The sequence below is a fragment of the Haliotis asinina genome, chromosome 8 (assembly GCF_037392515.1).
Source record: "Haliotis asinina isolate JCU_RB_2024 chromosome 8, JCU_Hal_asi_v2, whole genome shotgun sequence".
In the NCBI taxonomy this organism is placed as follows: Eukaryota; Metazoa; Mollusca; class Gastropoda; order Lepetellida; family Haliotidae; genus Haliotis; species Haliotis asinina.
The window spans coordinates 36,063,061-36,075,418 of NC_090287.1; the positions used below are offsets into that span (position 1 = coordinate 36,063,061).

Genomic DNA, 12,358 nt, shown 5'->3' on the forward strand with positions numbered 1-12,358 from the left:
TATTCGTGGATTCCAACTGTCCATCGCCACAACCAATCAGAACCAGTAAACCAGCGGATTCTACTGTTTCATTCACCTAATATAAGCATGATACACCTCAGACATTTTAAGCACTGGTTTACAGGTTTCTAAAAAAATTATCAACAATATGGAATATGGAGATGTTATTTGCACACTTGAGTATATCATATATATCATATACCATTTCATGATTTAAATACCCAAGATAACTCACAAGCAATTTGACTGTGTGGGACACATGGTGAGGGTCTGACACAGCAAGACGTCTCAAACATTCTGCTTCCTGCGCTCCAATGTTGAAGTAGGTTGTGTGGAGAATCTTTATCACAACAACTTTGTTCTGATTAAACAGGTCCTGTAACATAAAACAGTTCATAAAAAGCAAAAGCTTTTAATTATCATACTGTTTGTTATCACTGAATATAACATGAAGTCCAGTCTGCAAATCTATTCCATATTGGCACCATTGGCAGTCTTACTTTGATGTCCTTCGTTATGATAGTACTTACATCTTGCAAAATAAGTCAGTCTCCTATTGTTCATTGTTACTGGAATGGTACTGATGTAAGCGTTTTGCTTGTTTACCAGTCCATGATCCTTTTGGAAATCTAAATATGTATGAGCAGTTCTCCCAAGAGTATGCATTGCAGTGTTAGTTACAAGATAGAAGAAAGACACTGATCTATAAAAATGAATTTATAATCAACATTAATTTTTGCTTTCCCTTTCAGTAATTCATTAACCTTTCCACCCAAATAATTTCACATTACATTTATGTAAATGATGTAAAAACAAATCTGAAAAGCCCCCAAACCTTTCAAGAAATGAAATTTTAAACTGTAATGACAGTGTTTGTATCAAATTTCATAAAACCAGTGAAAAGAAAAACTTACAGCAGCTTAACAAGCTGTGGTAAACTTAAAAGCTCTGTACAAACTCAGCACCTTGCCAGATTTTGTCAACATATTTATCAATGCGTAATGGTTTATTTATTCAAGCTTGTGGTCATCATGCCAACTTTCTCTACCAGAATGACCTATGTCTGTTGGTCCCAGGAAAAAACAATGGTATCTGAAAGCTATTTTCATTTATACTGCTTAACAGAAATAAGGTTAGCACACCAGAATTCAAAGGTAATCGGAACCACAACACTATTTTTTAGGTCTAGTTTCAAATACTGTAATTAAATGTTAATTTGCTTAGGTCAGACCAATTTTATTTTTTGTTTTACAGATTTTTGTACTCGGGATCTGGGGTAGAAAAGTTGCTGTTGATCAAGGGAATGACAAGTCCAGATTTGATTATTTAAAGACCACTGCCAATAGTGCCATATGGCTGGAATATTGCCGAGAGAGGCATAAAACTAAACTCACTTGATAAAAGCAGGAGGGAAATTATTTTTGTTAAAAATAATCATCACATATTTTTTTTCTTTTTTGACTAATATGCTCATATTTCTTTGTATTAAGAGGTGCTGATGTGTTTAGGGTTTAGGGTTAGGGTAAGGGACCTAATCCTGTATAGTAGGTAAATGCATGAGTACCAACTGTTTTCCTTTTCCATTCTTAATACTTTGTTCACAAAGAAACACAGGAGACCAAAAATATCAAAAGTTAAATAAACGATGAAATGGTTTCATGTCGAAATTTTGGCCTGGGGGAAATCTGCCTCCAGCAACTTTCACCTCCAGATCTACATATTTTCAATAATGATTCGCAGTCTAACTCACCCTCGTGCCATCACCAAACATGCCCATGTCTCGCTCATTCCTTAGCGCGATCCACATTATCCTTACTGTGTTCCCTACAACACTTTTCTGTTACGAAAGCACATAATCATTTTTATACAAGCACGTCAATCATTCATGCATGCACCGTGAAATCAACGTCTGACGCCTGACGTCAACAATCGTTTTCAGTTCGAACCATATCGGCTCATTCAACACAACATCATTGAACATGGTATCTTGGAGATTACGGAATGGGACGATCGTGTCAAATGATATCGGGACCATTCAGCAACTGTCAGTAGATTGAAAGCACGAGGCACCTTCGTAATTGTCCGCAACCAATTCAACTCTTTCCGTTCATTTCCGTGACGTCACAGGAATGACTAACTAAATTTGCACATTGTGCAACAATGTGGACATAGCTCAGTCGGTTAGCTGTTGGGCTAACAATCCAAAGGTTGTGGGTTTGCGTCCGACGGGTTCTCACAAACTGGTTGCCTGTCTCACTGACATGTGACCCACGGCTGGGAACGTCCTCACGAGAAATTGTGGTGCTGTATTCTAAAGGTGCTCCCCATTTGTGTTGTGTATTTGTCTGTGAGCACAAATAGATAATTAGACGTGCAATCTACTGTTTTCTTTTCTTTTATTTCTTTCATGTTGGTATGTGATGATATGCCCACCTCAGAATCAGTCAGATGTGTCAATATGCGGATAAATCAATATTCCTGGTCCCTTAAATATAGAGATAACAGTGTTTGACTGAAAAGGTCCTGGTGACAGCCAGACAATTATACTTAAGAAGGAAAACCAAGTGCTTCTGACAGTCAACTTCAGGTTAGGTACAAACACCATTTTCAGGCACTGCTGGGTAGCCTAGTGGTTAAACCGTTCACACGTCGTGCCCATGATCCAAGTTTGATTCCCCACATGAGGAAAATGTGTGAAGTCCATTTCTGGTTTTTCCCATTGTGATATTGCTGGAATATTTCTAAAAGCAACGCAAAACTAAAGTCAAACACTGCTGAGGATATCAGTAATGTTATGAGTGATTGAGCATGTCCTGACAGTGCTCTTAGCAAAATTCCAGCAATATTTGCACCAGAAAATTGTCGTCAAACACATTCATTTATGATGGATACTGCATCCAGGGTTTTTGCATGATAGCAAGTAATTGAACATCTTTGTTCTGTCACCACCCCTAGCTCTTGCTCTATAGGAACAGATAACAAAAACATCTTGTTTATTGTGTACGTGATCAGGAAAATCATGAACTTGACAAACAATCAGAACAATGATTATCTTAACCAAAAATAGAATATTCGTCATTGTATCGTCTGGCCCAATTTATAAATTACTTGCATAAATATCACAATATCATCCTGGTTGTGCTTGATATTTCTTTGAACATTGTAACGACTTTTCTCATGAAATTAACAAGGACCGCACTCAGTTGAGATTTTCTTCTGGTCTGGGGGAACACTGCGCCAGAAGTCTCACAACATTTCAGGAGAGTCAAAGAAAAGAAATTAGTGTACGTCAGGATAAGGAAAAAGGAAAAAATATTATCACTTGTCATGTTAAGCAAGATAGTCGGAAATTTGTGAAAACCAGGAAAAAATATCCTCCGGAAGATATCCATTTAAATGCCATTTTGTAAGGCCCTAACCTAACCCTGTACATCTTTTTCCTCATCACTAAAAGTTAGGGGATAAGGGTGGAAGTCTAACCAAAAAGGTGGCCAACCTCATAAATACACTTACACCATACCACACTGACAATCCTGTAGTGCCTAAAGTATCAAAGTCACAAATAGTTCACACATACATAACATTCTCTACAATGGCATTTACAAACTTTACAAAGCCAAGCCGGAACCATGACAATGTGCACTCATGTTTAATACACCGCTCAAGAGAATGATTTACAGATAGGCTCAAGAAATTCCATCAAATTCCAAATTTGGTTACAAAAGAGAGCAATAAATTCTTGCAGTGACAACTTGAGTCTACAGAGTTCACACTGCCATGCCATGTGTGCCAAAGTTATGGTGGGAATCAGGGTCATGTGTAAATCATAACCCTTGTTGTTGGCGCTGATCTTTGGGAGATGTATCAATTATGCATATCTCACGATTATTGCAGAAAGGGATCTATTGTTGCAATGTTTTGGCTATAAGGAAGTCCCCTCTCTTGTATGGAGAGCTTATCAAATATTCATCACCTCACTGCTATGAGTTAATTCATAATGGAAAAGTCTTAAAGGTGGAAATTAGCTGAAATAGCATTCATGTGATGAAGGTTCTCATTATTAGAACAAACAATTATTTTTCTTGAATTACAGATTCTTTGGACTACATTTGTCAATATGCTTATGGGAAACAATGTGGAAATATAGTCCTTGAACTTTGGATTATGGATGGGTTGGATATAGGATGGATAAAACAACCTTAAATTTTTGTAATATTTCCTGCAAAGCAACAAAGTTAAACTTAAAACTGAAAATCTCACTTGCAAGATCAGGGGATATTCAATGAGATATCACAAATTGTGTCTGTATTCTGTATTTCAGGTATTTCCCCAGTTAGGAATCTGGACGCTGTTCCACTATACAATCATAGCGCCTATACTTTAATATTTACTTCTGACTGTCGTAGGGCTACAGTCCCTTTGCGGAATGGGGAGGCGTTCTGTTTAGTGAATGTCAAGGAAACCACTTTGTTGTCATTTTGCAAAAGCAACCAAGGTAACACCACCATTAATTTCACAAACTGCAACCAGCCTGACTAGGGCCATTTTCAGCTATGAAGAACTATGCATATAACAGCAACCTGTGAGAAATGATTTGACTGGCAGAGCTGCACCAGTTTGCCAATGAAATATATCTCTACTTCTGCTGATGACAAGGAACAATTTTGGAAGAGTTGCTTCCCTTCCTTCGAGCAATCCATTGATAAGTTCATGTTGTCTGTGATGTACTAATGCTACAAACAATGTGGATTAAATTTTAAATATTTGCTTTTGATCAGAAAAATCAGTCCAGAAGATATGTAAAAATGTTATAAGATTGTTCTGAAATATTTTGAGAGGGTATGTCGCAAAAAGGACCAATCCATCAACCAACTGATGCCTTCTAAAGTAGCGTTCAGAAGAATGTGGGAGGAATGCTCACAATGGTGTCTACTTAGCAATAACAATGACTGAGTGAGTTTAGTATAATCTCACACTCAGCAGCAATATTCCAGTTATGTGGCAGCAGACTGAAAATAATCGAGTCTGGACCAGACAGTCCAATGATGAACAGTATGAGCATCAATCTACGCAGCTGGGATACAATGACGTTAGTCGCCTCTTTTGAAAAGCAGTTCTCATCCAAAACTTCAAACTAGTGGCTTAAGCTACAGACCATATTATTCAAATGAAAATGACTGTTTTTCTGCAGTGTATGTATAAAATATGCTTATCTATAAAATATGCTTACATAAATAATTAATGCATTATGAAAAAAAAAGGTCACAAGGTTTTCTGGCTCACAGGAAGTTTGAAAATGTTTTTTTTTTCAATGCAACTTCAACTATATTTGAGTTAAATAATGGTTGCATGATATTTCAAAACAATGCCTTGGCCTTGGTGAACTAGATAATCAAGACAAGAAATGAAATTGGTCTAGACTATTCTCCTCATACACTAAATTCAATTAATTTAAGGGTGATCCAGATAACATCGACAACAAGCCAACTAATCTAGTCTGAGTTAGTAATCAATGAGCTACTACTATACCTCCATTACAGACAATTGGCAGGAGTGATTTTATCGATATGCCAGAACAATTAACTGGCAAAAACAAGACAAATACACAGACAGTCACATGGCTTGCTGCACATCTTGGTTGAATCACATCTCATTTGGTTTATCATCAAATTAACTCAAGGTCAAGGTCAAAATCTGAAGTGTGTATACTTTCTTTACGTAGACAGGCTTTCATGAATAATGAGTGATTTCTTTTGCTACAAATACTAGCGCAAACATATGTCAGATTTAACCATTCATTACAAATTGCAGTAAGACTGTAAGAAGCAACCACAACATTTACTTCTGTGAAACATGTGGCAGTTCTGTGTTCAGCAGATCTCCTTCAATGTGGTCACTGCTCATTGCTGCTTGGAAATTTGTTGGTCAGAGTTACCTCCCTTCCTCTATCAACCCTCGTCATGACATTTACATGTCTCTTCGAAATTTCTTTATCTAATATAGTTCCTGTTGATGACTTTTTGGGGTCAGGACCAGGTTTTTGTTGTGATTTTGGGATAAGGGAACTCAGTGTGGACACAACTTGAAAAAAAACGAGAAATATTATAAAAGAATTGTTTTTTTCCAAATGAAAATGATCAGTGACACGACAAGTCAAATTTATATATAAAAAGTATAGCATATTGTCATTAACTGAAGCCAAGACACCATCTCATACATTCAATTTTTTCCTAAGATTTCATGATCACAAAATTATGGAAACAAAGCATTAAATGCATAAAATTTTAACTCATTCATTCACCCCTATGAATTTAAACTAAAGGTCCTAATTTACAAACACTGAAAAAAACACACCCTTTTTTCTTCAATAATGGCACTTCACATATAATCTTATCCAATGAAATTCAGTCATAAAAGTATGTTTTCAGACTGCATTCAGTTCAATATGTCTAAATATTTAAACCTATGTTTATATATTTGTCCTGTTATCAGTGAAATACATGTTATCTCAATATGCTTACAAAGACATTACATTAGATAATGAGTCATCATATGAATAATATATAATACCTAAACTTGGAAATCACTGTTTCTGATTTTGAATGAAAATTGCATCAAATTCTGAATCAAAGATCGTGTCTAGATAACTCCTTGGGTACAATGAGAGGTTAAAAAAATTAATAACACAGAGAGAATCACAGGGATTTGGTTTCTGAAATGACCCATTTTCAGACCCATTTTCTTAAGACAGAATTTCTTCACGATCAAACTTAGACAAATTACTTAACATACTCATTTTTTAAGCCCAAATTTACAGTCTTGAAATAAAAATTTAAAAAGTCATTTTTTTTGTATCACAAGTCAAGCAATTTCTTCGATTTCTTTCAAAAAAAGTAAAAAAAAACATTTATAATTGACTGATGACTTACGAGTGAGTTCAAAGTCACATTGTCAGTATTTCAGCTATATCGGACTATTAAAGTACTAAAAAGGAAAAAAAAGCAACAAAAACAACCTTACATCAAAGGACTGTAAAATAACTAGTCCATCGCAGTTTAATGCTTAAACTGGCATATAACAATAACACACTATTTCTATATTTCACAGTACAATACAAGAATGCACTAGGTTGCCAACAACTGAGGGTAGATCACCATACTATGGACCACAGCTGTCAACAATTTAGACAAATCTAGCCATGCACTAAAGGAACACATATTCTACGATTAAAAAAATGGAAAGTTTAAAAATTCATTAAATGTTTGGGGACCTACATTAGTACACGATTGCTGACTTGTTACTAAAAGATAAGTCAGATATAAAGAAAGATGACTGAACTGATCAATGAAGACAAACAGATGGAGATAATGACATCACAGAGTAACCACAGATTCATTTGCTATTAATAATGACAGAACATTGTTTACCATCAGGGAATAAGACAACTGCTGTTGATAACATGAGACCTGGCTAACCACTGTTGGTAGGGATACAAATGACATGTTTTCACTGAAATTTCAAGTTATTTAAATTAAAACATGTTTATAAATTTGGATATAAATTCCTCAAATCTCAAAAACATTTACAACAAATTCCTGTTATTACAGCTGTATTGGGAAATGTTGATGTTTGTTTTTGATTTAACTATGAACTTGTCTTGAGTGAAAAATACCTGATCTGTTCCCGCTTTTCAGATTCATCATAATCATTTAACACAGCTTTTTGCTATAAACACAGAACTGATCATTATATGACACAGACTGTAAATAACAGATCTGTGCTATACAACCCAGTGATAAGATATCATAAGCAACAATGTGAAGATAAAAACCTTGACTAATGCTTAGTCTCTGAATATATACAGACATAAGAACTGCATGGCAATAAATAACAAAAAGGGAGACAAAAAACACTGAAAATTTAGCTGGGGTTCTTGGGCGTCTTTTATTGCAGATTTAGATTGATCTAAAGAAAATTAGAAAATGAAACCAAAAGACCAAAATCCCAGAAATCTTCCAATCCGCAATAAATTCTCATGTCTGTATATACACATCTATAATTTTGATAGCAAAATAAAAAGTCCATTCTAATTGAACAGGAACCCCAGTGAGATGGGAGATTCAGAACGTGAGGAAATCTAGGGATCAACCATTTCACAACCTGCGTAGGATATAACATGGTTGGAACTCACAGGTATAAGCAAGAGCACACCTGAGACAGAAGTCAATCCTTGTATTGCTAAGGGAAGTAACTCTTGCAGTGAATCAAAATTGCCAACCATGTGCCCTGAATACATCCTACATGTTGAGTATTTGGTAATGATGGTCCCATTAACTGAAATAATCGAAGATTGGTCTCAATGACTCAATGACCAAGCAATCAATCATGTTTTCTCATAACTGAACACAAACAATTTTGGAAGTTGTTTGCATTGAGAAAATTTCTTCACTTATTCACTAGATAAATTTCTTGGATTTATCTCTTACATTTCATACGCACCACAAGCTTGTCCCAAGTCATGCCTGAATTTATCTCAACGACTCCAGGAAATTTATGTTTCTAACATACTCATGCATTTTGTGCAATTTGCAAAAAAAAAACCCCTGAATGTGCTACATGTTTGCTTGTTATCTTTTGGTGAATTAACAAACACAAACATAAAAATTTTATAAATGACTCACTAATTATTTTCGATGATTAGTCGTAACGAACCAATCATCAGTTATGAAATTGTAACCAATTCCCAAAACTGATATTTAGTATGGTGACATACCTCAGCAAAGACAAGTACAGCAGACTGTCCATGTGTGTTGAGGACTTCTGTTACGTGATAGCGTCGTGCCAGAACCACTGGCCCATCATGTCCTGGCCAAAAATGTCCTTTCTCGTTAGTGTGTGCCCCATCGTCTGAAATGGTAGCGTTGGTGTCTTATTTAAGGAGACGTGATATTCTACAATTATATTTCCATTTCTATCAACTAACACTATGTTGATAATGTGTGAAGTCTTGGTTTGATCACAACACACAGCATTTGAGATCAATTCAGGAAGATGACATTATGCAAATGTTAATAGTAAAAGTAGATGTAGTAAATATGATATACATGTATACATATATATATCACATATCAGTGTTTTCAATGGCACAAGTGATAACGTTTTTCACTGAGTGCGAAACCTTGCACCCTAACAACCAAGCAAAAATCTAGAGGGTATTGCAACACATAAGTGTTGCTATTTTTCGCCTGGGGCTTTCCAAAAGTGCTATTTTGCATTTGGCAACACCTCAATGTTTTTGTGAAAATGTCATCATTTTAAGGAGACATAAAACTGACAGAGAAAATTAGAAAATTGATTTAAAAATATGCCGGATACGATGACACTGTATCGGTCATAATCGGGATATACTGGGTAACAGAAACACTGCATATATTTTTGCATGCTTTAGAATAAAATTCAAAGACAAGGAGAAAGAATAAGTAATACATCAATAACAGAAGGCTATTATGAATTCTACAGATTTGGTCAAGTTATTTCAGCAGTCTGTACCAAAATTTGCATGACAACCTCCCTGACAGTCTGTGAGACACATTACTGACAGATGGTGAGTGAGTGAGTTCATTTTTACGCCACTTTTACCAATATTCAGCTATATCACTGCAGGGGACACTAGAAATAAGCTTCACATATTGTACCCATGTAGGGAATCAAACCTAGGTCTTAAGCATGCAAGTCATGCTACCCCACCATTCCCCTAACAGGTGATAATATACTTTCTGTTTGAGTTGTGAGTACTTCATAGATAGGATTTGTAGGAGTTTAACCATCAAAAAAGTGGCATCAGTTGTAAACTGAAGATGACTCAACAGTCTCTTTACCAGCTAAACATAACAGTGACACGAGGTGGTGACAAACACATAATAAGAAAAGACATATTACCTGGTGTTTGTAAAACCTTGCCCCTTATGATTCTGTGATAGAGGTCCTTCAATCCCCCAGTCAGGTAGGCCCCGATGTGGGTTTTCGGGGGAGGCATGACACTGTCATGACTGGATCTGGGATATAGAAAACATCACCAAATTATCCCAATGGCAGTTTAATTTAAATGGGAGCAATAGCATTAAAATCTTTCATTTAGTCTGTAATTTAGGCTCTGTTTTTATAGCCACATTCTATTTTGTCAAATTCAAAATGGAAGATGAAACAGGATACTAGATGAAAGAAAATGTAAATATTATATATGAACGACGTGGGTGATGAGCTGTATTACATTTTTATATGTATATATTTTAGAAAAGAAAGATTAATGTATATACCAGCACCCTGTATAAAAGACCAAATCTATTAAAATTTAATTGAAATCACTGTTTACATGTAAAGAGATACGTCATAAGAAATCTCAGTAAATTCTGTAAATATATCATGAAAATTGTAAAATCATCTGGCAACTACTATTCTGCCATAATATTATCATTTATTGTCCTTTGTACCTCATATGCCAAGAATATCGACCCAAGTGTAATAAAATTCTGATGTGTTCTGGACACTAGGAACAAATGGGGCTTAATGAAGGGTTTACTATGTGTGTGTCCACTAATACATCAGGGATTGCCCTGATGTAGAAATCTTGTGTATTTGACACAATCTGTGTTGAAAATACTCAGGTTAATTTTGCTGCTAGGTTGATTTGATGCAATGCATAAAGTAACATGAAGAGGAATAGTTTAAAATGAAACTTTGTATCTATACATTCTTTATCACTTACATTCAGTCATCTCCTCTTGCAAAGACTTTAACTGCATAAATTCTATTTTTAAAATGGCATTTATGATATGCTTTAAGACAGAGAGGGGATCAAAATAACTTCCATATCTCCTGTAATGATATGTTAATTCTTGCAATTGCTTGTGTATTATTCTTCTTTTACCCTGAAGGATGTATACAAAATGCTATTCATAACATTACTTCCTGTTTACATTGACAGCCATACAAGGTGTATTGCTGTTTTAGTAACTTCCACTAAATGATAGGCGATACGAGTGTATGCTACATCCCAACATCTTTTCTTAGCTTGCAAAATGATTCAAATGTGATCATCAGGTGCGAAAGTTTGTCTCTGAAAGACCAATGAATGTGGGGGCAAAGATTGTTAATGAACCTATGTTGTTAGTGAACTTGTGGTGGTTAGTAGCATTAGTTTTCTGACATGGAACAACTGGTTGGTTTTGGAAATATTGATTACAAAGATGTGTCAAACAGATACCGATATAAATTCATAGTTTGCTGTAGACTGTCTGCGTAGAGACTTATCAAGTTTGAGTCTGAAAATTCAGTCAAACTCTCTGACTTGTCACAATGGGTCAGTATCATGAAAAACATTGCTTCTGTATTTATTGATATGAAGGAATTCCAAGGGTGTTTTGTATTGTGAATTTCAAAGTCATCAATGTTTCATACATTTCAAGATGTGCACTCAGAGTATTATGAGTAATGCAGGAACATCACATTGTTTCTTCCTGTTTATGGACATGATTACAGAATACCGGACACCTGCCGTCTTTGAAAGCAAACGAGTATATTTTTGGTTCGGGTTTGGGTAAGGTTTAGGGTGACGTGACACTTGGTGTCCCGTATTCTGTAACTCATACGAACTATACCGATATACCCGTCGGTTGGGTTGATACCGTATGAATAGTGATGTTAACGTATCAGGGAGTTATATTGAGCATACATGTGATACTGCGTGATAAATATACTCGCAAGAGACTCCGACTATGCCATTCATGGTGCATAGATGGGTAACAGCAGAGGAAACTGCACTTCACTTGCAACTTCTCGAAATGACAAATTTGGATCGTTATTTGCTGGACATGGCACGCCGATGAAGCTTAATATGATCACCATAGGCTTGAAATTGAGACATTCTGGTCTCATAGAATATACATAAGTATCAATCCCCATAATTTTAGCCTCAGATAATAGTTAAAATCCTTTGTTGACATTTTGGTTATATTTGTAGGATAGGAAATCACGAGAATGCATGTAAACAATACATCCAGATACAGCTTGATTTGAGAATGCTACATCATTGGCAAATTTATGTACTCAGATCTTAACAATAAGAATATCACAGAATAGTTACACACGGATCGGGCTTGCAAAACATCACTGAACTCTGCCTAGCGCTGCATCTACAAGTGAGTCTGTGAAACGCTAACCAAAGCGCCCGCCATTACTGCTGTCATCTCGCACTTTCTCGTATGCAAATTTGCACGCTTCCCGCAGGGGTCAGGTGGCGAAAAGGGCGTGTTCTGAGGACGTTTGTAAACAAAACCGCATGTTCTCCGATGATTCCCCA

At 35.8% G+C, this 12,358-nt stretch overlaps 1 protein-coding gene across 1 annotated transcript in view; it reads right to left on the bottom strand.

Moving 5' to 3' along the window:
• LOC137293984 (uncharacterized) overlaps positions 1–12,300 on the bottom strand; it is a 30,588-nt gene extending 18,288 nt beyond the window's left edge. Inside the window, exons 1-4 of the mRNA XM_067824890.1 lie at positions 12,147–12,300; positions 9,940–10,055; positions 8,774–8,907; positions 236–376 (exon numbers count right to left, since the gene is read on the bottom strand). Coding sequence (XP_067680991.1) covers positions 236–376; positions 8,774–8,907; positions 9,940–10,055; positions 12,147–12,166 — 411 coding nt within the window. The 5' untranslated portion in view covers positions 12,167–12,300. The remainder of the gene's footprint in view (positions 1–235; positions 377–8,773; positions 8,908–9,939; positions 10,056–12,146) is intronic.
• Positions 12,301–12,358: the final 58 nt, after the last annotated feature.